Raw genomic sequence first — 25,685 nt, forward strand, 5'->3', positions numbered from 1 at the left:
TTTTAGATTATATTTGTCAGCATACTGTGTCTGTGGCCAAGTTACTGGAAAACTGTGCAGACGCACAGACAGACTTTTGTTCTTTCATTAAGGTGGATTAGGTACCTTCCTCCTCCGCTGGGCACTTGAGCAAGGCCTTTAATCTGGAAATTGCCCCTCAGGGACACTGTAAAATGATTGTGCCTGCCCTCTAACCCCCAAACGTCATGTTCTTAGGAATTAACAAAGTATATGAAATGAAATCAAATGTCTATGTAAACACTGGAAGGGGGCATGTAAGAGTTATTTGAACAGTTTTCCTCTCTCTGTATTTGCCACAGTGGCACAACTACACTTAGCATCTTTTCGACCTTAGTTCCAAAAACTGCCTTTGTCTCAAAGCACAGAAGATAATATCTACTGTCAAAAAGTGCATAAGCAGCATCATGTTGAGGCTGCTTCTCTTCAGCAGGGACAGTGGATTTACTTGAGCACAATGAATGTCTCCAGGATAATTGGGCTTGAAACCGGCCAGGCTCTGTCACAAGGCTGAGGCTGAGACCTTTCAACGTGACAACTACCTGAGAGAATACAGGGAGCCACTCAACCAGCACAACGGACTCTGATTTTCACAAGGCTCTACGCTTTTCACAGTACTGATGAGGAGCAGTAAAGTCAGTTGTTATCATCTGCAAGAAAGTCAAATGGAGTGCCACCATGGTGGCTGTTTTAGAGCTGTTTCCATGCTGCTAACAGTGGGGGAAGATCATTGTGTAGAGGTCAGGCAGCAGAGTTTTTATTCTAAATAATTAAACACATAAGTGCAAACACAATAGACTAACACATGTAAGTGATTTAAAGGTTACTTTGCTTAGGAAGGTTGTGAGTTGCTGTGGAGTCATACCATGAAGATCTGCAGTGTCAGAAGGATGGTGTAATAATATTATGATAAAAATATTTACTTAGAAAAAAACACAAAAAAAAAAAACACTTTAGAGAGCAATTGTATTTTCTATGTGTGGCAAGTGGCTGGGGATGGTACCCAGCTGGGATGCCCAGAAGGACCGGAGGAGGGATTACGAGGTGGCAACCACCCTGGTGGCTTTGGGGACCATGGGAACAGAGCTTAGAAGCTCAACCCTATAGGGGCCCGTGGTCACTGCCAGGGGGCGCCCAGATGCCAGGAGAGCCCTGGTCCTCAGCACTTCCAACCACACCCGGAAGTGCTGGGGGGACAAAGACCAGGGACACCCAGAGTGCAGAAGATCATTGGGAGGCACCTGGAAGATAAAAGGGGCCGCCTCCCTCCATTCGATGGCTGGAGTCAGGTGGAAGAGGACAGAGCTCGGAGGAGAGGAGTGGTGGTGGTCAGGAAGATAGAGAAAGGCATTGAGAAAAACCTGGACTGAGGGTGTTTGGCACGGGGTACTGGGTTGTGCGGGACACTGTAAATATTGTAGAGAATGAATAAATGTGTGTTTGGGTGCAAACCAGCGGTGTCCGCCTATCTGTGTTCGGGCCAGTCTCCACAAACGGTTACAGATAAAATCTCAGAAACTGACTGGCCAACTAGCCTGGGGGAATACAGGTGGGCTGAGATGAAAAGCCATTAACTAACTGGCATGTGGACCCTCCAGAAGGAAAGCATGTGGGAGCTGAATGTGCCTGAGCTGAGCTATGAAGCTCTGACATCAGCTTGCACCATGACTTCCCATTGATCTGGGAGGTGCATCATGGGAGCCAGATCAACTTAAGCACTCTCGTTTGTCTGCCTTATGGAGACGAGTCATGATGCCTGTGTCTATCCTTTTCCAACCCAAAGAGGGGCCATGCCAGCCCAGGCTGGACCAGAGACAAACTCAACATAATAAGACAGAGAGCCACCTGGTAGCTTATAATAGGATTGTATTATTTTAGCAACACTCATTGTATTTTGCTGTTTTTGGCACTGGCACTGTTTAATTGTCTAGGGTTATAAATGTATAAGGAGGAGGGACGTGTTGAACTATAGTAGTAGTAAACCCTGACAGTGTGGTAAGACTATAGGATTTCAGGTATTCTATTATGGCCTATGTAATAAAAAGGAGAGTGGGGAGAATAGGGCCACCTTAGGACCCTATCACAGCAAAATAGATTGACTGGCATTACGGAAGCCACTAGACTCAATGTTTTCAGACCGTTGAGAACTGTTGAGTCAAAAAGTCTAAAATGATTTGCTTTGATTTTGGCCAATACATAAACAAAAGCAGGATGTTCAATATGGGTGTGCATCCATTTGACATCCATTGTGTTCTGATTACTTAGGAACCAGAAGATGAAATGAGAACAAAGAAGAGTTTGTTCCAGAGTCAAAACCAAAGAGACAAACTGATCTTTCACGAATCCAGAAACTTGAGACAAGAATCAGAATCATAAACCAGACAGTGTCAGAAATCTGAGACCGAACAAGCACACATGGAGTCTTTCTAGAATGGTGCATAAATGATCTTTTTAAAGGGTCACACCAAAATAACGTAATGTGATCATGCACCCTGGGGACTTCAGGGAGGTTGCCTTGGTCAATGCAAAAAATCTCCAAATGTCGATGTGTGTCAACATTCAAAGTGGAGCCATAATAAAAAATGACAACTTGGACAGAAACCAAGATAGGATGACATAAACATCGACCTCAGTAACCCCCAAACAGCCACCAAGAAGTCCAGGAAATTCCTCGAGAGTGTAAATCTCTCTATTTATAATAAAAAAAATCCTAGGACTTTTTAGTCTGGGCCGAGACGAGAGAGATACTTCGTGTCCTGCGAGATGAGACTTTGTGCCAAGAGATTTAACCATGCCCGGGGCCGGAAATAAAAGACAAAGTGTAGGTGACAAAGTAGAACGTCATAAAGAGGTTCCAAAACGTTTGGTGTGATACACATGCAGTGCAGGTTAGAGATAATGAAAGTACTAAAATTCGAAAGTCTTAAAAAAATGATAGTAAAGATTACATTAGCACAAACAAATGGAAATTATTACTCGGTGAAATAACGGAACAGGGAAAAGAGATCGAATATATTGTTTGGATTTAAAGTTGTTGTAGTTGTAGACTTGTAGATCGTCTAATTTGTGTTGCCATCAGAGAAAAGTAGTGTTTCTTCCCAATGATGAGGCGTATCCACGAGAATTAAAAGGTTTGTTGTTTGGTGAAAGTGAAATCTACACACAGTGGAACCTCGGTTCAGGACCATAATTCATTCCAAAACTCTGGTCGTAAACCGAAGCAATTTCTCCCATAGGATTGTATGTAAATACAATTAATCCGTTCCAGACCATATGAACTGTATGTATATATATATATATATATTTATATATATATATATATATATATATATATATATATATATATATATATATATATATATATATATATATATATATATATATATATATTTTAGTTTTTAAGCACAAATATAGTTATTAAACCATAGAATGCACAGCGTAATGGTAAACTAAATGTAAAAACATTGAATAACACTGAGAAAACCTTGAACAACAGAGAAAAGTAACACTGCAATAGTTCGCGCTATAGTGCTAGGAACCGCTCGCTAAAAACACTTTTTTAATGAGTTTTAAGCACAGGGGAAAAAATGAACATTTGAAAAATCCATAATTTAATAAACCACCAAGAAAAGTAACATTGCAACAATGCAGGCTACGAACCGATCACTGTAAATAGAATTGAAAACAAAAACAAGCCTTCTCTACCTTATGCGTCCCTCACTCGCTCGCTCCCTCTCTCTCTCTCTCGCGCCTGTGTGTGTGTGCCTGCGTCTCTCTTTTGCGAGCCTGGAACGCCCGCTCCTGTGTGTGTGCACGCGCCTCGCTCGCACCTGCTCCTGTGTGTGTGTGCGCGCCTCTTTCGCACCTGCTCCTGTGTGTGTGCCGGCTCTCTCTGTCTCGCACTGCCTGTGTGTGTGTGTCTCGCTCTCTCTCGCTCGCTGCACAGGAAATGCACAGGGAGAGACTGAACATGTACAAACCAAAAGGGAACCTGGCTTGTTCATATACCGAGTGTTTGGTCGTGAACCGAGGCAAAAGTTTGGCAAACTTTTTGGTCGTAAACTGAGTTGTACGTGTACCGAGACATTCATGAACCAAGGTTCCACTGTACGTGAGCGGCAGCCCCATGTAAATTAATAAAGAACACCAATCACAATATGCTGCATTCTGTTATGTCAGTTCTGTAGAAAGGCTGATGTTTGGGTAGTGGTGGACATGACATTAAGGAGCTGGTCCCTCGTGTGTTCCACTTTCTAAGGCTGGCTGTAGAGAAATTTGAAGTATAAAATATTACATTTTGTTTTGCACTCACCATTCTATCTCATTTTCTCTCTTTTTTTTTTTTTTGGACAGGTGGCCATTATCTACGGAGCTGCCATCGGGAAAATTAAAGAGATGAAGGCACCCAAGGAACTGAAGGTTCATGACAATCATTTCTGTTCCTAATTCATCCTGGGACAGCTTCCTCTGGACTAAAAGAGATGTATTTTATTATGCATTCGGGGCACACAATTTTTCTGTTTTGTTTTTAAATATTATTTTTTTGCAGGCATGAACATGTTTGGTTTTGATTTGTCCCTCTTGGAGCTCTCCCTTTGGACACATCACTGGCCAGATACTCTCATATAACCAACTGGCCTTCCATGCCTGCATAGACCCCCTCACTTCTAGGCAAGTGCCGTCAGATGTCTCTCTCTCTCTACAGGAAGCCAATCTGATGCCTCCTATCTGTTAGATCATTTGTTAAACGAAGAAAGGAAGGAAGGAAGGAAGGAAGGAAGGAAGGAAGGAAGGAAGGAAGGAATGTGTGTGATCATTGAGAAGTTGCTGAAAAATTCAAAGGGCTGGAGCCGCCTCGTCAGCAGTAATGCAAAAGCCCGTGTGTCCACCTATGCATCTCTCTGTCTGTCTGTCTGTCTGTCCTTTATAGTGCTACCAATCAACTCGGCGACAACCCCAGAGAAGCTGACAATATGGTGCCTTTACTAAGGATCAGTGAGGTTCATTGATTTCTTAACCTGCAGATCCAGGAGAACACGTCTTTCACTCATTTTCACTAAACTTGACATTCAACAATCAGCTCCACAAGTCTTCACTAGGCTTGGGCACTCCTAGCCTCGTTCTCATTTGTACAGACATCTAGTTGGATTTGTGAATTAAGATTAGCCATGTGTGTGTGTGTGTGTGTGTGTGTGTGTAACCGAGAACAACAGTGACACAAAAAAAAGGCTTCATCAGTCCCTGATGTGAATCATAATTAGGCCAGTGTGGTGACATACAGCTTTATTTACGCATTTTCAGAGACCTTACTTTTGACTTGCTTCTACGGTCTTTTGGAAGTGATGGGTGGATTTCATGTAAAAGGAAGGAATGGTCTCACTCACTCATCAGCATGCTCCTCAGGTATTAAATGTTCTCAATGCACTGACAGATATGAATATGTGCATCTGTGTGTGTGTCTACGTTATATGTGTCTGTATTTGTGTGTTGGTCCAATTCTGCTGTATATTCGCATCTTTTTGTGCTGCTCTGCTTTTGCCACGTGTTGAACCTTGTGGCCTCACTACTGTAAATAAGCAATTCAAAGCAGAATAAAAATTTTAGAACAGATACAACATAGAATGGACTCTTCATTTTCCAGGCTCTCCATCTGTCCATCCCTTTTGCAGCCTGTTTGTCAAAGTCACGGTCTTGGGGAGCTGAGCATAACTCAACAGCATTGAGAAGGCAATCCTGAAATGGTGGCACTGGATAACAAAAAGGAAACACTTTCTCACCCCCACTTTTTAGTGTTGACTGGCTTTTTCATGTGGATAGAAACGTAGCTCTGCAAAACGCTTCTGAGAAAAGCCATAAAAAGTCCAGACAGACAATTAGTGCGTTGTGGCCTGTAGGGGGCATCACCAGGGCAGTCTTAACGCATGGGCACACCGGGGGCCCCAAGCTAATCCATGCGGAGTGGTTGTGCAGGTAGAGACCCAATGCACTGCTTTGCCCGGGGGCCTATAATAAATACTCTTAAGACAGCCTTGGGCACCACTGAGCCCCAACACTCTCAGACACAAGTATACACTGACATTCCGGGTTGGGTTCAAGTGAAGATATTTTTATTAAAGTACCTTTCCACAGGTCTTGTGTCCTCAATCACCATAATATTATCCATCCTTCTTTTTCTAATCCCCTTCTTACTTCTCCAGGCAAGTGTTTTCTTCATCCTCCCAAATCCGACTCTCTGAGCCAAGGGCTCTCTTTTAACTCCAGACCACGGAATACTTCTTTTGCTAAATCAGTTTCCTCCAGTAAGCACTTCTGGGTCACTTGTATCGTCACTATCTGACAGCTCCCTCTGGCGGCCCCCGCAGAATTGACAGGGACGGCCCCCATAATGTCCCATTCCATAATGTGGACGCTGCCATCCAGTGTATAGGGGGATGCGGTGCTCATAGCAGGCAGTCACTCACTGCGCCATCCTTCCCGGGTCTCAATTTCATACTGAGTGTCACTCAGTGGCCCTTAGGATGCCACCTCCAGTGTGGCCGCTGTAACAGCCTTCCACAGCCGGGTCCTGGCACAATAAGTAGATCTTGTTATTCCCTCCCTGACTTTCCATTATGAAGATCTACTGGCCAGGCAAGGAAGAGGAGTCCACACTGGCTGGGACCCCACTTCATTCTTCACACTGCCCATTTTCGAGCTGAGCGAAAAGAAGGTGTAGTGGCCAGTCCCTTGCGGGGGGGGGGGGGGATTGTGGGGGGTTAGTCCATTTGGCCAATCCTGGACGATGGCCCAGGGCTTACAACCGTGTACTCATCCACACACAATAACGTTAGGCATGGTTCCTGCTAACGTGGTGGTACAGGTGTATGCCATAAGGGCACCACCCGGGGTAGCTCTTCCATTGGTGTCCCTGTTCGTGATTTTCAAAACATGGAACACTAACCCTAACCCTAATTTCCTTGACTGGTGTTTCTCCAGCTGTCTCCTAAAACAGAAGTGGTCAGAACTGGTTATTTATTTCTTGTCTTCTGGCTTCCCTGGTTAGCGCGATTTCACTCCTCATGACCGTGGTTGTCCTTGTGCATGGGTCTCTTCCATTTTGTCAGGCAGGCATAACAGATCCTGGGTATGGTGGCGACTCGGTGGCCATGAGTGGACCAAAGAGGTAACTTTTCCAGCTTGTGTGTTTCCTGAAACCCCGCTGGGCTGCTCCTCACCTGTAGGAATCAGGGCTACTGACGTTGTGACCAGGTGGACAGAATGGCACGAGCCCCATTCGAAATGGCACAAAACAATAAGCAAAAACTGTGCTCGGTGGCACCAAAAATAGAAAATGATGGCGTGTTGGCCTGCTCAGAAGAAAAAGGTGTCTCTTGGGGAGGCTTGGCTTTTCAATCTCCTTTTCACAGAGCGATCTTTTGTCTTCATTGTGTAGGTTGGGCCGCCATACTGAGACAGCTTAGCTATTAGCTAAACAAAGGGACTTGGGGGGCTGAATGGTCTCCTCTCGCTTGTCAGATTTCTCATGTTCTTATACTGACCTACCACATTCGACTGAGTTCACAATCGACTGAAACCCCAGACCTCCGCTGAACTCATTCTGGGACACCAATTGGCAGCACCAGTGATAACTTAGGTGGGTCATATTAAAGGGGGTGATACGTGTGCCATCTGTTATTTTGTGTTTATAATTAATTCGGGGGTTCCCACCTGCTCGCTTCGCTCGCCAGCCACTTCATGTCTCTGCCACTCGCATTGTGAAGAGGGGGGCTGAACGCACCCCAAGGAGATGCGGTTGCTCATCCGAAACCCCCTCTTAAACGGTCATCCATCCATCCATCCATTATCCAACCCACTATATCCTAAACTACAGGGTCACGGGGGACGGTCATACAATGGGAAACAAATAGTTTTTTTTTTTTTACCTCCTCTTTGCTCGATCAGCTGCTGGCTTGCTGCTGCTGCTGCCGTGCCGCATGATCTGCATCTCATGTGGCGCTTTGAATAGTTAAAATCCTGTACAGCAGCTGTCTTTGTCAACTTCTCTTTGTCTTTTATTTCCGGCCCCGGGTGTGGTTAAATGTCTTGGCATAAAGTCTCGTCTCGCGTGACATGAATTCTTTATATTTTAGTTTATAATTTAAAAATGGAATAAGAATCTGAAAATCTAACAACATCACATTAACGTTTGATAAATTCTGAAAAGAATGATACTAAAAATATATACAGTACAACTTCAATTATCCGGTTTAATGACCGGCGCCCGTCATCTAGATAATCAAAAATCACGGATAATTGAAAATAATTATAAAAATTCGCAAATGCTAGAATAGGTGCTGTACAGTGAAATTCTTACCTTTCTTGTGTTGTTTATGAAGTTTTCTTGACAAAATCAGACAGGAGACGTTGCTTTGTGTTCTTGCAGCGCTTCAGTTTTATTGACGTGCGGAGCTTGCGAAGTGTTAGGATGTCACAAAAATTTAAATCCGCTTCCTGCTCAAGAAAGTCTAGCAATGTTTCGGCACAATTTAGCGCTTCTGCAATCGAAACTTTCTTTTCTGAAGGTTTGTCATCGTCACTTTCTTCCGGCAATTCCGCACTTGACTTCGCTTCTGCAGCAAGGGCGTCGTCGTCTTTCACTTGATATCCAGGCTGATCATTATCAGAGGGAAGCCATTCTTTGATGTTTTCTCTATCGACGTCTTCAAACAAGACGTCGCCTACACGGACCGTGCGACCCATACAAAACTTATTGACGAATGGCAGTCGTCTGAATTTGGATAAAGGGGAGGGAGAGTGTTCGGAACGAGTCCTCTGCATCGGATTAAGTCTAATGGTTTTTCATAGCAGGGGAATCGCCTGGTTGGTGCACAGATGCTATACTGTACTTTCATTCCTTTTAGAATAATTCTCTGAAACCCATCGACAAAGAAAACTTAAGCTGTGACACACGTAGTGTACATTCCTGTAGTCGGAATTCTTGGCGGTGAAATCTTGGCGGTCTTGTGATGTCTCACACTTTGTTTCTAGGCGATCCTGGATAACCAAATGCACGGTTAATTGAAGACCGGATAATCGAGGTTCCACTGTATGTAGGTTTTAAAATAAGCCCGATTTAAGGCGTGACAGAAAAACGTGACACAAAAACGTCACAAAAAACGTTGCACTTTTAGGGTTAGGATTTTATATATAGAGAGAGTAGATTTAGACCACTTTGCAGAGATCAGCTTTTACTTTAACATTAAATAATCATTTCCTGATGATCAGTGTAAAAACAAAACAAATTAAACCCACTGAGAGTCACTGTTGTATAACAATAAAATGTGAAAGCTTATAATACTTTCCTTAGGCACTCTATATAAAGCTTTTAATCCATTTTTGGCATTTTAATTATTAAGGAGGTGTCAATGCTACTGTATATTTAGATGGAGGGAGACAAATAATCAGTCCACACAGCAAAAAAAACCAACATACCCGGCACAAGTTCAAAATCATTAAAGTGAATTCCATGACAAACACATACAGGAGGATTAAAACACAAAGTCAAATGCCGCTTTCTGTGAATTGCTTTTTCAGGGCAGAATTACATTTCATTTTTTATTTTTTTACTTTGGCCAGTACTGGCTAATGCATCTTCTTCTTCTCCAAGTCTGCCATCACATAAGCCGGCGGGTGTGCGTTCAACGGCATTGCGCCGTCATTTGGTTGATTCTCCTGGTGAAGAGTAAATGGCATCTGACACAAGCAGCTTTCTCCAAAGTGTGTGTTTGGGGCTCAATGCCGAGCTCTTCAGCCGTATTCGGTCTCCAAACTTCTCTTCTCTTCCTGCCAACACAGTGGTGATGCTTCCAGGTTGGGGAGACTGGACTGCTTGTCTGCCTTGGGGAAGATGCCAACCAGGGTACTGAGTTGTACCAGTGCATGCACCTCAACCTGGCCTGTGGCACTTGCTTTTGCATACTGTAAAGGAAGGAGCAGGACATTATCTCCCCCAGAGTGCTAGGTGGCAGCCCCCCCCGGGTTGCTACAGCACCCCGGATTCCCACAGGGTACACTGGGACTTGGAGTTTGTGGGCCCAGCCTTATTAGGTTCCAGAGGTGCCGCCAAAGGGTGCTGCAGGAATCAGCAAACTCTATTTCATCTGGCTTCCACCGGTGCCTCCAGACCAGGAGTATAAAAGGGACCACCTCACTTCATTCGGGGAGTAGGGAGGTGGAGTAGTGGCGGAAAAAGAGAGAGAGAGAGAGAGAGAGAAGAAGAAGACAAAGTGTGTGCTTTATTCGCTACTGTGCTTCTGTACTGTGTGGCAGGTGGCAAATGGAAGGAAAGCGTTTCCCACTCTAAATAAAAAACAATGCGTTGGACTGGGACGTGTGTCTACGTCTGTCTGTGTCAGGCTTGGGGAGTGGGACTGCCACCCTGGTGGCTACATACTTTTTTAAAACTAGCCTAGTTAGCTATGCACCAGCCACTTCACGTCTCTGCCGCTCACGTATGTGGATTTCACTTTCACCAAATAACAAATCTTTTAATTCTCGCGGATACGCCTCTTCATTGGGAAGAACCACTACTTTTCCCTGATGGCAACACGAATTAGACAATCTACAAGTCTCTCACTTAAAGTTTAAAGCCAAACAATATCTACATACTTATGTCATATCACCTATGTCCATGTTTGATCTCTTTTCGCTGTTCTGTTATATCACCGAGTAATAATTTCCATTTGTTTGCGCTAATGCGATCTTTACTATCATTTTTTAGAGACTTTCTAATTTTAGTATGTTCATTATCTCTAACCTGCTCTGCATGTGTTTCACGCCAACGTTTTTGAACCTCTTTACAACGTTCTACTTTGTCATCTACTCTTTGTCTTTTATTTCGGGCCCCGGCGTGGTTAAATCTCTTGGCACAAAGTCTCGTCTCGTGGGACGTGAAAGTATCTCTCTGAAAAAGTCTCGTCTTCTCCCAGGATTTTTTTATATAAGAGAGAGATCCATCCATCTATTATCCAACCCGCTATATCCTAACTACAGGGCCATGGGGGTCTGCTGGAGCCAATCCCAGCCAACACAGGGCGCAAGGCAGGAAACAAACCCCGGGCAGGGCGCCAGCCCACCACAATAACAGAGAGATGTTATTATTATATACTGCTCAAAAAATTAAAGGAACACTTTTTAATCCGAGTATAGCATCAATCAGTGAAACTTCTGGGCTATTGATCTGGTCAGTTAAGTAGCAGAGGGGCTTGTTAATCAGTTTCAGCTGCTATGGTGCACTAGAGGGGCAACACTGAGAGGACCACCAAAACAGGAATGAATGGTTTAACAGGGGGAGGCCACTGACATTTTTCTCTCCTCATCTGTTTTTTCACTCGTTTTGTATTTGCGTACGGTCAGTGTCACTACTGGTAGCATGAGGCCATACCTGGACCCTACAGAGGTGGCACAGATAGTCCAACTTCTCCAGGATGGCACATCAATATGTGTCATTGCCAGAAGGTTTGCTGTGTCTCCCAGCACAGTCTCAAGGGCTTGGAGGAGATTCCAGGAGACAGGCAGTTACTCTAGAAGAGCTGGACAGGGCCGTAGAAGGTCCTTAACCCATCAGCAGGACCAATATCTGCTCCTCTGGGCAAGGAGGAACAGGATGAACACTGCCAGAGCCTACAAAATGACCTCCAGCAGGCCACTGGTGTGAATGTCTCTGACCAAACAATCAGAAACAGACTTTATGAGGGTGGCCTAAGGGCCCAACATCCTCTACTGGGCCCTGTGTTCACTGCCTGGCACCGTGGAGCTCGATTGGCATTTGCCATAGAATACCAAAATTGGCAGGTCCACCACTGGTGCCCTGTGCTTTTCACAGATGAGAGCAGATTCATCCTGAGCACATGTGACAGATGTGAAAGTGTCTGGAGAAGCTGTGGAGAGCATTATGCTGCCTGTAACATCGTTCAGCATGACCGGTTTGGTGGTGGGTCAGTAATGGTCTGGGGAGGCATATCCATGGAGGGACGCACAGACTACACGCTAGACAACGGCACCTTGACTGCCATTAGGTATTGGGATGAAATCCTTGGACCCATTGTCAGACCCTATGCTGGTGCAGTGGCTCCTGGGGTCCTTCTGATGCATGACAATGCCTGGCCTCATGTGGCGAGAGTATGCTGCCAGTTCCAGGAGGATGAAGAAATTGATACCATTGACTGGCCTCCATGCTCACATGATCTCAATCCAATAGAACATCTCTGGGTGGGACATTATGTTTCGGTCTATCCGATGCTGCCAGGTTGCACCTCAGACTGTCCAGGAGCTCAGTGATGCCCTGGTCCAGATTTGGGAGGAGATCCCTCAGGACACCATCCATCGTCTCATTAGGAGTATGCCTCCCGCCCCCGATGTTGTCAGGCATGCATACAAGCGCGTGGGGGACCATACAAACAACTGAGTACGATTTGGAGTTGCTGCAATGAAATTTCAGCACAATGGACCAGCCTGCTGCATCATTTTTTCACTTTAATTTTCGGGGAGTCTTTGAATTCAGCCCTCTGCCTGTTGATAATTTTCATTTCCTTTCGTTCCTAACACATTACCATATCAGTCCATATCAGTAGAGATATCCAGATGTGTTGAGCTCTGATGTGTTTTCAATATAATAATATGAGTTAATGGCCGCGTTTATTCCAAAGAGCTTGATCCCAGAGGTAAATTAACCTTTTCCTGGTGTTGACCAACGTGTTTCCTCTCAATTAAGTGCTTAGTTTGAACCGTGAAGTCAATTACGGAAGCTGAGCATTCCTCAACATTTTTAAGGGATAACTGCCATAAGACTTGAAACTTGCGTCTCAGTTGTTATTTTACGGAGGCTGGAAGTGCCCACGAAACATCGGGGATGACGAGTTTGGTTTTATTTTGAAGCCAGTCATCCCTGAATTAAAGTGAACCTAAAGATACGGGTCTGGCTGTTTGGTTGCACCAGCAGGAGGAGACCATTTAGGTGCTGAGTGGCTTTGTGCTCCCGTCACATGCTGTCATATTTAAGAGTTAAATGATAGTGATACTCAGGTAACTGTTATCTAAATAGAAGAGCCATCAAATGCTATAAACGAGAAGCAGATGCACAGCCATATTGTTTTTGACAGCTGAAACATGAAATTCTTAGGATGGCGAGCCATAAAATCAACCACTGGTGACGGCGCCACATTTTGCTACATTATTAGACTTATAAAAACAAAAGACCTGTGTGTGTGTGTGTGTGTATGGAGCAGTCCGCTCTGCTCACGCTCAACCGCACCCACTATACGGTGCATGCATGTAGTTTAAAAATTTTTCAGCGCTTGCACGCACCTTACTTCTCACTACGAAGGACCGGTGAGCAGCAAATAACGTTGTGCTAATGACACAGATGAAGAGACACAACGTCAAAATGAAGCAAATGCTGTAAGTGAAACACCTCAGCAACGGAGGGCAAGGCTTGAGGTTTTCACTTAAATATTGTCTATTTTCTTGAGACAAAGATTAATATGCCAACAATACGGCTAAGTTATGGTATCACCAGTGTCTTCTTGCGAAAGCCAGTGGGGCAGCAAGCACAGGTGGGTCCACATCCTCTGCCCTGGGTAATTCTTAAGAGTTCAATGGCGCCACTCCCAAGTTCATGAGTATAGTAAAACTGTTAAGGAGTCTTCGGGATGTTTTTATCTTGCAGAACACATGCAGCTATTTATTAATATTTTTTGCTTTTTTTTTTAACTCTCTGCATGATGAGTGGAGGAGGTCACCAAGAGACCAATGAGAACTCTAAAGGAGTTACAAGCTACAGTGACTCAGACTGGAGAGACTGTGCAGTGGATATTAGACGCGCCTTTCCTATTGTATTTATGCTGATGTTTTGGCATTTACATGTTCTTGTTAGGGTGGCGCAGTGGTAACCCTGCTGCCTCGCAGTAAGGAGACCCGGGTTCGCTTCCCAGATCCTCCCTGCATGGAGTTTGCATGTTCTCCCCGACTCTGTGTGGGTTTCCTCCTGGTACTCCAGTTTCCTCACACAGTCCAAAGACTGGTGATTCTGAAATTGGCCCTAGTGTGTGCTTGGTGTCCTGCGGTGGGTTGGCGCCCTGCCCGGGATTGGTTCCTGCCTTGCGCCCTGTGTTGGCTGGGATTGGCTCCAGGAGACCCCCGTGACCCTGTGTTTGGATTCAGCGGGTTGGAAAATGGATGGATGGATCTTCTTGTTATACATAATGACATTTTTTTCTTGTTGGTTTGTTTCTTGGGGGGTAAATATAACGCTCAGGAGGCTACGCAAAACAAACTCTGTGCCCTCTGACGTTGGCTCCTAAGTGTGTGGATTACCTCTCTGTGGTTCAAGTTGACCGGGCTGACCCGTTCTCACTTAAACAGAGAGGGGGGAATACAATGTAGAGACTGCCTGGATGGTTACCATTAGGTTCTAAATTCTAAGTAATTTATTCAACTAAAAGCAATTTCAATAACTAACTAATAAAAACTGATAAAAAGTATGTTACAATATTTTTGAATGCCCCTGTCAGTCAGAAGCCCTTGGAATTGTCCCAACATCCCCCCCCCCCCCCCCCTCCTCCATTATCCAGTATATGCTCCCTACTTTTTCAGTTTGTGTGCAGAACAGAAGAAATAAAGTCAGAGTTAGAGAACATGCCATTGTGTTTGAGTAAAAAGGAATCACAATAAATCTCTTAACAAACGTAAAAAAAAATTGCTTTTAGAAGAACAAGAGTGATTTCTCAGGAGCCCCCAAAACACGGGTTCACGGGAATGTCAACAGACTGCTTGAGGCTTAGCACAAGCTCAAACAGCATGGAGAATTATTGTTTCCTTTTATCGTTTAGTTTTATCGGCTCACCGGATTGATGGATGGAAGGATGGAGAGAATGAAACATAAAAATTCACCTGCTTGTTGCAGTGGACATGAGAAAGTGACAACAAATAAACATTTGAAGGAAGGAGAGACGCCTTTATTGAAAACCTGCTATGATCTGCTTGATGCCCAAAACAACTGCAGCTTCTCCTTTGTCTAAATTCCTTAGCATTGGGCATACTGAAGGTGGCACGGTGTAAGTGAAGGAGGCCAGGGGTTCACGTCCTGGGACCTCCCTGTGTGAAGTTTGCATGTTCTCCCCGTGTCTGTGGGGGTTTCCTCCTGGTGCTCTGATGTCCAGCCACAGTCCAAAGCCAGGCAATGTGAGTGTTCTGGTCATTCTAAATTGGCCCATGTGTGTGTGTCCAGGGTATGATCCTGCCTTGTGCCCAATGCTAGTTGAGATCGGCTCCAGCAGACCCCTGCAACCTTCTTCAGGATTAAGCAGGTTAAAAAAATCTGACTGATTGTGCATACTGTCAAAAAATGTTCATGGGCTTCGATTGCTAGTAATAAACTCATTTTATTAAATATATGGACTGCCCAGTAAGCATCACAACACATTTGTATTGTTAGTTATTATTCAGTCTGTTCATTGTTACTTTTTTTGTAAGTCTTTTGGTTATGATTTTTACGGACCTTTGTGTCTATACTGGGTTTTAAAGCATGAGGAATCCATATTTGAAGTCCGTCTTGAGCTTACTTAAAGTTATGCTAATTAGTTCCACCATTTCCAGTGACATTTTATTTTGACGTTGGAATGAAAAATCAAAAATTGATCTCCTTAATGTCTTTTTGGTTTCTCCTCAACAACAATGACATCAGAAAGAAATAAATAAAATGGAGACATTGTCCTTTGGTATCCTCTTAAGTGTTTCAGCGGAGATCTCAGCAAAGTAACTTCTTTAGTTGCTCTATTTTATATTGTGGTGCTCCAATAAGATCATAGTCACTCTGGAAGAAAATGCAGGCAGGGGTGAAGACTTTGGACTTCAGATCCCACTGCCAACTCCATTATGTGACCACGTGCAAGACACTCATCTGTCTGTGCTAAAATTGGAAAAACAAAAGAAATGGAACTGATCGTATCTCTGTAAGTCACCTTGGATAAAGGCATCAGCCCAAAAATAAGGAAAAATACGAAGTCATGAAAGAGATGAAAACAAAACTAGAAAGAGATCTCATAAAACCTAACATGCTCTGCAAACCAAATTCTCAGTTTTGACTCCGTTTACTTCTGTTGTGTCTCACGTCTTTTTTGTCTGAAGTTGTGTGTCACACACATGCGCATGGGAAACAGCTGAAGGGCCTAAACACTAGTAATTCTACGCCAGGCCAGGGGGCGACAGAGTGTACCGACTCTCCCTCTCAGTCCCTTGCAGACCTTTCCCGGGATATCCCACCTGTTGCCGACCCCAAGGATGATGTCAGTTCCGCGCACAAGGATGCCACTCCCAATTCCTGCACCGATGACGTCATTTCCCTTCCAGGCCTTTAAAACTGCCATCTTGCCTCAGTACAGGCAGTTCTGTTCTGGACTCTGATCTAAGCACATCGTGCTACAAAATGAAGCAATTTTGCAGCCAAGCATATTATACGGGTGGCTGCCCCAACTCTTTATGATGTCTCTGACTCATTCTTATTACATGTGCCTCCTAAGGAATTTTAGGTGAAACGTCCGTGTCAAAGTTGACTCACAAATGAAACATAAATGAGCCATCAAAGATCAGCCTTTTAGTAGTAAAGTCTTCCTACGCGTCAGCACATCCATGACTGTGACTTTGCTTCATCCCTTGATTACTTAGCATAGCTACCACAGCTATGCTGATGACACACAGCTGTATTTATCAATAGCACCTGATGACCCCAAATCTCTTGATTCGCTAACACAATGTCTAACTTGTATCTCAGAATGGATGAATAGTAACTTTCTCAAATTAAATAAAGAAAAAAACGAAATCTTAGTGATCGGCAATAATGGATACAATGAGGCTATTAGAAATAAACTGGATGCATTAGGATTAAAAGTCAAATCGGAGGTAAAAAGCTTAGGGGTAACCGTTGATTGTAATCTGAATTTTAAATCGCATATTAATCAGATCACTAGGACAGCATTTTTTCACCTAAGAAGCATAGCAAAAGTTAGAACTCTTATATCATCGAAAGATGCAGAGAAATTAGTTCATGCGTTTGTTTTCAGTCGGCTAGATTACTGTAACGCACTCCTCTCAGGACTACCCAAAAAAGACATCAATCGTTTGCAACTAGTGCAGAATGCAGCTGCTAGAATCCTTACCAGGAAAAGAAAATACGAACACATTTCTCCAGTTTTGATGTCACTACACTGGTTACCTGTGTCATTCAGAATTGACTTTAAAATTCTGCTTATGGTTTATAAAGCTTTAAATAATCTCGCCCCGGCTTATATATCGGAATGTCTGACACCTTATATTCCAAATCGTAACCTCAGATCCTCAACTGAGTGTCTCCTTAGAATTCCAAGAGCAAAACTTAAAACAAGTGGTGAGGCGGCCTTCTGCTGTTATGCACCTAAAATCTGGAATAGCCTGCCAGTAGGAATTCGCCAGGCTAATACAGTGGAGCACATTAAAAAACTGCTGAAAACACATTACTTTAACATGGCCTTCTCATAACTTCACTGTAATTTAATCCTGATACTCTGTATATCCAATTCATTATAATAACTATTCATTCAAAATCTGTACTAACCCCTACTCTCTCTTCTGTTTCCTTTTCCGGTGTCCTGTTGGTGGTGGCGTGCGCCACCACCATCTACCCAAAGCACCATGATGTTCCAACAATGATGGATGGATTAAAAGCCAGAAGTCTGTATGACCATCAGCATCAAGTGACTCCGTGAAAAACCCGAACTACAAAGAGGACTATTTCATTTAATGTTAGGTAGAATGCCCAGAGGGGACTGGGTGGTCTCGTGGCCTGGAACCCCTACAGATTTTATTTTTTTCTCCAGCCTTCTGGAGTTTTTTTTTTTGTTTTTTCTGTCCACCCTGGCCATCGGACCTTACTCCTTTCTATGTTAATTAATGTTGTCTTATTTTAATTTATTTTGTCTTTTATTTTTCTTCTCTTCATTATGTAAAGCACTTTGAGCTACTTTTTGTATGAAAATGTGCTATATAAATAAATGTTGTTGTTGTTGTTACCTCAAAATAATTTTGTGCACTGCCCACATGCTCATCACATTCACAAGAGTTATTGTTATTTGTGATGACATCTCATCCTTTTATTCTCTTTACCCAAGATGTCTATGGGCCCTTTATAGAGGGCAGTTTTTACTGCTCTCTCTGCTGTCAGAAAAATGATTGCTGTTTGTGCTCGAAGTGGAGAAATGCAATGCCAAAGCAAACCATTAGGAAGGATGGCCGAAGTGACTGCCATTCCTTATGTTAGTTACTGCCGTTACTGACTGAGGCACATTAAATGTATTAACATCAAAACCATTGGGTTCAAAGCTTTCTTTAAATCTAATGCACTGTATTTGTAAGGTTTAAAAATATACTTAAACTCGGCTAGTCTATTCACTTTTATGGATATATTTATTATACCTCTGTATCACCTATAGGCCTTCCTCTTACCTGCCTACTTTTTTTGAGACATATTTGATAAAAGTTCAAAAGGCAAAGTACAATGTGGTGTGCCTTTTTATTTTCCAGCATTGAATTAGAATCCTTTTTATTTTCCAAAAACAGTATTGAGTACTTGATGATTTATACAACAGCCTACCATAGATAGTTGATTTAAATTAATTCTATCCAATATTATCAAATTGCATATGTTCTACTCTCTGCCTTCTTCTGTTATTCAACTTGATTATATTTGACACCTTTGTTATTACTCACCTCTACTTCATGTCATACAAGGCTCACTCGTTCTTATCACATATATTATAGTTCCTTATACTTAATAATTCACATAAGAAATAATGTCAGCTTCTTATATTTCAGACTTTTTTGATTTAGAAAATTAACAAACTTCAAATAGTATCACACTAGATTAATTCAGGTGAGGAGTGGCTGTTCATTTTTTTTTCAAAAGTAGGGGGCTCTGCCCCCTGCTTGCTTCGCTTGCCCACCCCGGGATTTGGTTTACCGGATACACAATTTAAAGAGATTGTTATTTTCATGGGAATTGCTACATATGCATTATTTTCATTTTTACTTTAAAACTTTTGTAAAAACAATACTTGTCTTTTATTTCCGGCCTCGAGCATAGTTACATCTCTGAACGCACACTAAGGAGATGTCGTCAGATCAGCTGCTGTCTTTCTACTGCTGGCGAGCTGCCTGTTCTTCTTATCTCGCTGCCCGATCATTTCAAATCCTGTACTGCAGTTGTCCTTCTGCCACTTCGTGTCTCTGCTGCTCACGTTGGGGGGGGGGGGGGGTCGCATTATGGGGGGGGTAAGGGTGGCTGAACGCACGCTAAGGAGAAGCGGTCAGATCATCTACTGCTGGCGAGCTGCATGTTGGGAGCAAGTTAAAGTGTCTCTCGCGGGACTTCAAATTGTCTTCTGAGAAGATCACATCTCGTCTCACTAGTCTCTCTCCCCAAGATTTTTTTTTATAATAGAGAGATTGGAATTATTATTATTATTATATGTAGCTCGTAAATAGGTACATATAATAATATTATATAATAGTGTGTTACATATAATGTTAATGTGAGAAGAAAAGTTTGAATTTTGACATAAAGCATAATGTGGCTCTCTTCTTTCCTCCTAAATGATCATTTTGTAATAATCAAATATTTCTTCACACCTTATCAGCCCAATAGTGTCAGTTACGAAGGGGGCCTGACCACTGTTCTTGGCCAGAGAGACCTCAATTACCCTGTCATTTGTTTAGATACATGTCTATATTTTAGAATCACAGAATTGTCAACATACATGCAAGGATTACTTAAACATATTTTATTGAAATCAATATAAATTACAACAAACTAAACAATACTGAACCATGTGTCAAGTTTTATTTTTACCAAAACCTTGCTCTTTCTTTTAACATATTTGATGTCATCAGTCCTGGAGCCACTTGAGGTTTTCATTCCTTGATGAAAGAATACAGGATCTCCAAGTGAAAATGTGCGTTTGCTTTTAAGAAACTGTAGAGGTTCTCAAAACTGTTAGATTCACTGTTCTGGTTTCCTGTGAAATCAATGAAAAAAACAAAAGATGACAAACAAGTTAATGGAACTGCTGTACGAGTAAAGTCAGCAACGCAAAGAATTTCAGGTGAGTTAAGAACCTCATCTTTCACTAAAGTATAGTAAAAATGTTCTAATTAGCTAGTTGTGTTTTTAGAATAAATGAAGATGCAATATGTCAGACAGTACAATGCATGAGAAGCAAAAATGATATTATTCACTTCAAAATGATTAAAGGGCATAAAGATACAGTACTTCTAAACAAAATGTACTATTGTTCTAGACAACAATTCAGTTATATTTATCTTCATCAAAAATGAAGCAAGGATGAAACTTACTAAGAACACCACAATATGATATTATCATGATATTTAGGTTAAATATATTTTATATTTTTTAAATATTTTGATTTTGTTATGATTTGCAATATAGAAAATTTTGCAATTCAATTCTGCAATACATTATAATTTTTAAGTTTTCAACACCAAAATTAACACATATTTATGAGTTAAACGTGATAGACTATTTTTTATTTGAATCTGTGCAGCACTGCCGTCTCTGGGAATTTATAAGGAATTCATTTTGTTGTAGCACTATTGCCTCCAAGATCCATTTTCCTGGGTGAGAATGTTACCCCTGCTCATTATCTATGCATTTTCTCTCTCCACATATTCTGCTCATTACTTCCTCATCCCAAAGAGTTGCATATTAGATGACCTGGCATTTCTAAGTTGGCCCAGTGTGAGTGTGAGCGTGGGCATATGTGGGTCCTGTGAAGGTTGCTTGTCCCTGAACTTGCTGGGATAAGCTTAGGCCCCCAAAACCCTGAACCTGCCAGGTAGGTTTAAGAATATATTTATGCATGTACCAAATAATTTTGCTATGCAAATACAAATAAAAATGATTCTGTATTCTATAAGGTGGTGCAAATTATTAACACATAAAATACAGTACCGTATTTTTTGCACCATAAGACGCACCTGACCATTAGACGGACCTAGGTTTAGAGGAGGAAAACAAGAAAAAAAATATTCTGAACCAAATGGTGCACTAATATGTTTAATAAAATATAGCAGAATAATATTTCAACCATGTAAATTCAACAGCGGTATTAAGAAACATCATCACTGTCATTAACAAATAAGGAGAGACTTTAAGGTTCAAGCATTCTTCTAGTTTTATGGAAACCCCAAGAACTCCTCATCGCTAGTGTCAGAATTTATTAAGCTCAGTTGCTCACAATCACTTTGCAGCATCACGTACCTATCATCACGCGACATAACCTGTCCAAAGCCACCAGGGGACAAAGCACGTTTGGACCAATGCTCCCTGAAGTTATATCGCCAGTCTAGTCCCATCTATATTTGTAATGCCACAAAGCCCTTCATCTCGTGTTTTGTTGTGGGTTTCCAGTTTGAAAAATGAGAATGCGGTGCAAGCACAGCCCTGGATTCAAAAAATTGCTCTGCATACCTGTTTGTCTCGTCTGACAGTAGCTGAAAGGCAGCTTCAGGAAAGAACAGCCTGAAGTAGTCCAGCGGCTGGTAATCTATCGAGTCCAGAGTCCAACTCAGTGATAATGCGCTTCGCTCCCTCATGAGATGTAGACACTATCTTGCCTTTGTTTATATTTGTTTATATTTCGCAACTCACGCACACGCAAGGATTAGATGCCGAGTCAATGAGTCTAACATTCCTCCAAGCACAGAGAGAATGCCTGTAATGTAACAGTGAGTTTTGTCGCCCTCTAGCCCTGGATGTCGACTTTTGTCAGGTATTACACATCATGGTCTGTGATGCAATATTCGCACCATAAGACGCACAGACATTTCCAACCTTCTTTTGGGGAAAAAAAAGTGCGTCTTATGGTGCGAAAAATACGGTAAATAACTTTGAAAACATTGAAATACTATATAGCATTGATTTTTCCCCAAATATTTCTAAAAACAAGTACCTTAGATGATTTTAAATTGGCAAAAATAAATCAGACGATAAAGGATAAAACAAGCATTTCTTCTTCTTCATATACAAACAGAAATGATCTAAACATGGCTAAAGGTTTTAGACTATCACTCTTGACAGGATGTTGTGGAGTATGAGACTTTGTATATTTGTCAGACAATTAAAAATGAAGTCAATGCCAAAAAATATCCTTCATGGCATGTAAAAAAGTACAGTCACCTCCTTAGCCCACACGAAGAAGACAGACTTAGATCAACAGTTAAGCCAAATTAGCACAAACCTGTTCTATATTACCTTGTACAAATAAATAAAGAAAATAAATAAAAATTGAATCATGTAAAATGGTATAAAATTCACTATATCATCAAGTTTATTGAAAAAGAACACAAATTTTAATTCTGGAAAATCAGTACAGTGGAACCTCGGTTCACGAACGTCTCAGTACACGTACTTCTCGGTTTACGACCAAAAAGTTCGGCAAACTTTACTTCGGTTCACGACCACACACTCGGTATACGAACAAGCCAGGTTCCCTTTCGGTTTGTTCATGTTCAGTCTCTCCCTGTGCATTTCCTGTGCAGCGAGCAAGAGAGAGAGCGAGACACACACACACACACACACAGAGGCAGCACGAGAGACAGAGGCACACACACAGGCAGCGTGAGACAGAGAGCCGCGCGCACACACACAGGAGCACGTGCGAGAGAGGCACGCATGCGCACACACACACACAGGAGCGCTCTAGAGAGACACACTGTGAGCTGCGAAGCTGATCGCACCCCCAGAGAATACAGACGCCCCTGGGAAAACCCCTAAGAAACATGGACAGACTACTTTCACATTCCTCCTTTCCCTTCTGGCCGGCTCTGTCGCGTAATATGCGTCTCGCGCGGTGCACCGCCTTCTTAAAAAGCCTGCACGGGCTTCTTTCAGTTTGTTAAATTGGTTGCTTGCTACTCCTTCTTTCTCTCTCTGACAATCTCTGCCTCCTGGCGGAGCTGTCATCTCTGACTTGTCATGGAGCACGTTTAAACTGTTGAAAAGAGACAAATGTTTGTTTGCAGTGCTTTGAATAAAGTTCCTTTTTTTCTACAACCTCCTGTGTCTCTGTGCAAATCTGTGACCCAAGCGTGACAACACACACAGGCGCACCAGGCTCGCAAAAGAGAGACGCACGCACACACACAGAGGCGCAGGAGAGAGACGCACGCACACACACACAGGCTGGGGAGAGAGCGAGAGAGATCGAGCGAGGGACGCATAAGGTAGAGAAGGCTTGTTTTTGTTTTCAGTTCTATTTACAGTGATCGGTTCGTAGCCTGCATTGTTGCAATGTTACTTTTCTTGGTGGTTTATTAAATTATGGATTATTCAAATGTTCATTTTTTCCCCTGTGCTTAAAACTCATTAAAAAAAGTGTTTTTAGCAAGCGGTTCCTAGCACTATAGCGCGAACTATTGCAGTGTTAGTTTTCTCTGTTGTTCAAGGTTTTCTCAGTGTTATTCAATGTTTTTACATTTAGTTTACCATTACGCTGTGCATTCTATGGTATAATTAACTATATTTGTGCTTAAAAACTAAAATATATATATATTTACATACAGTTCGTACGGTCTGGAACGGATTAATTGTATTTACATACAATCCTATGGGAGAAATTGGTTCGGTTCACGACCAACTCGGTTTACGAGTTTTGGAACGAATTATGGTCGTGAACCGAGGTTCCACTGTGCTACTTTTACAAATGATACCATAAAATGTCTTTACGAATAATTGTATTGCACATTTCATTTAGAATAACTAAATATTCCTTTTGTCTTTAAAAGCAAGAAAACAAAATAAAACAGTACACTTAAGTGCAAAAAAGTGTATAAGAAAGTCAATAATCAGGTAGCTCATTAGTAACACAATTCCACATATGGTAATTTATACACTGACAACAAAAAGGAAAAGTCATTCACCTTCAATTATAGACTGCAGGATTTCCAAGCTACATTGACAGAACACACTCTCTACTTTCTGTAACAAGTTACACCTCTCTTTGAAGCTGCCAAAAACCATACATATCTTCTGCAGCATTTTCCTCAACCACTGCATATGATAGCCATCTTTTTCACACACCTGAATCCAAAATAAAGTGAAAAACTGTCCATGTATGTTCAAATAAAGTACCTTTTAGAAACGTGTATGGTTTTAAAGTTTTGACTGCTATTAGGATATTAAAGGTAAATCTTAAGCATAATTTTTCTTTTTTCTAAGAGTGTCTATGCCAGGGTTTGGCAACAGCTAACATTCATTTACTTCTAAATATAGCTGTTTAATGATAATAGATGCAGATGTAGACAATCAAAGCAATAAAAGAGAATCTTGTCTGAGAGCTGGGAAAATATTGCAAGTTTTTTCTTAAAATTTAATTAAAGTATTATTGTACAATTTCATAGTTTCCCAATGTACTTGGAATATGAAAAGACACCAGACTTAACCAATTCAGATCATTGTTGCAAAAGATAGTAATTTGCACAAAAATTAAAGTTTAAATGAATAATCTCTTCAATGAGTTGTAAAATAGCAGAGAAATGCAAAAATACATGTCAAATTAACAGTTACAGTTTTCTGGTAATTTATTAATATTTATATATTTATTTTGTAAAAGCAATGTGAAAATAAGCAACTTTTATACTTACATGTAAATAGTGGAGAAAACAATTTGTTTGTTAATGGACACCAGATACACATCAGATAAGCCTTTAAACACTGAATATTCAGTTGATATTTAAAAAGCCGCAAACTTACCCCCTTTTGAAATGCAGCAGAGAGACACCAGTCACCACTTTTCATAAACAATTACCTACACTACTATACTTCACTGTAACTAAACATATCATGTAAGAAACATTTTAGGAGTAGGTATAGAAGTCTCTGAAATGACTAAAACAGTACATAGAGTACATAGATATCTACTAATATTTAGTATAACAGCAAACTGTATTTAAAATTATTTATTGTTTTATGAGGTGTTTAGTGATTTTTAAATTATACTGATTTAGGATGTCAGCTGAAATTCTGCAATCATCAGTTGTTTTTAAGAAGTCCTAAATCTGTGCAGTCTGCTACTAAGTTAAAATGATTATCCTGTGAGTGTATAACCAACAAGGAAAAATAATAAGCAATTAAGTAAATATATACAGTATGAGCTAGAGTGTCTATAAAAAGTATTCACTCCTTTGAAGTTTTTCACATTTTATTGTTATACAAAATTGAATCATAGAGGATTTCATTTGTTTTTTTTTTATTTTTGGCACTGAACAATTTTTTTGTGTTTTAAATTTGTATTTAATTTACTGTAGACCACTTTGCTGAGATCTGTTTTCACTTTGACATTAAAGAGTTTTTTTCTGTTGATCAGCATCAAAAAAGCAAAATTAAATCCATAATATTTAATCGTGTATAACAATAAAATATGAAAACTTCCAAGGATGTGAATACTTTTAATGGGCACTGTATATATATTAAAGAAACTGCATTATAGAATATGGAGCTTTTAAAAATCATGACTTTCTTTACTCACCTATATGAAATGCTAGAAACACCCCCTTTCCACAGCAAGATGCTGTAAATGTAAATA

At 41.5% G+C, this 25,685-nt stretch overlaps 1 protein-coding gene across 3 annotated transcripts in view; it reads right to left on the reverse strand.

The window, feature by feature from the left end:
• Positions 1-19,910: 19,910 nt before the first annotated feature.
• The window catches only part of LOC114664439 (F-box only protein 47-like), a 29,699-nt gene continuing 23,924 nt past the window's right edge, over positions 19,911-25,685 (reverse strand). For all 3 annotated transcript variants that reach the window (XM_028818521.2, XM_051936242.1, XM_051936243.1), the window contains 2 exons: positions 24,022-24,181; positions 19,911-20,099 (listed from right to left, as the gene is read on the reverse strand). In XM_028818521.2, the coding sequence (XP_028674354.1) occupies positions 19,996-20,099; positions 24,022-24,181 (264 nt within the window). In that variant the 3' untranslated portion in view covers positions 19,911-19,995. The remainder of the gene's footprint in view (positions 20,100-24,021; positions 24,182-25,685) is intronic.

The sequence above is a fragment of the Erpetoichthys calabaricus genome, chromosome 14 (genome assembly GCF_900747795.2).
Source record: "Erpetoichthys calabaricus chromosome 14, fErpCal1.3, whole genome shotgun sequence".
Classification (NCBI taxonomy): Eukaryota; Metazoa; Chordata; class Cladistia; order Polypteriformes; family Polypteridae; genus Erpetoichthys; species Erpetoichthys calabaricus.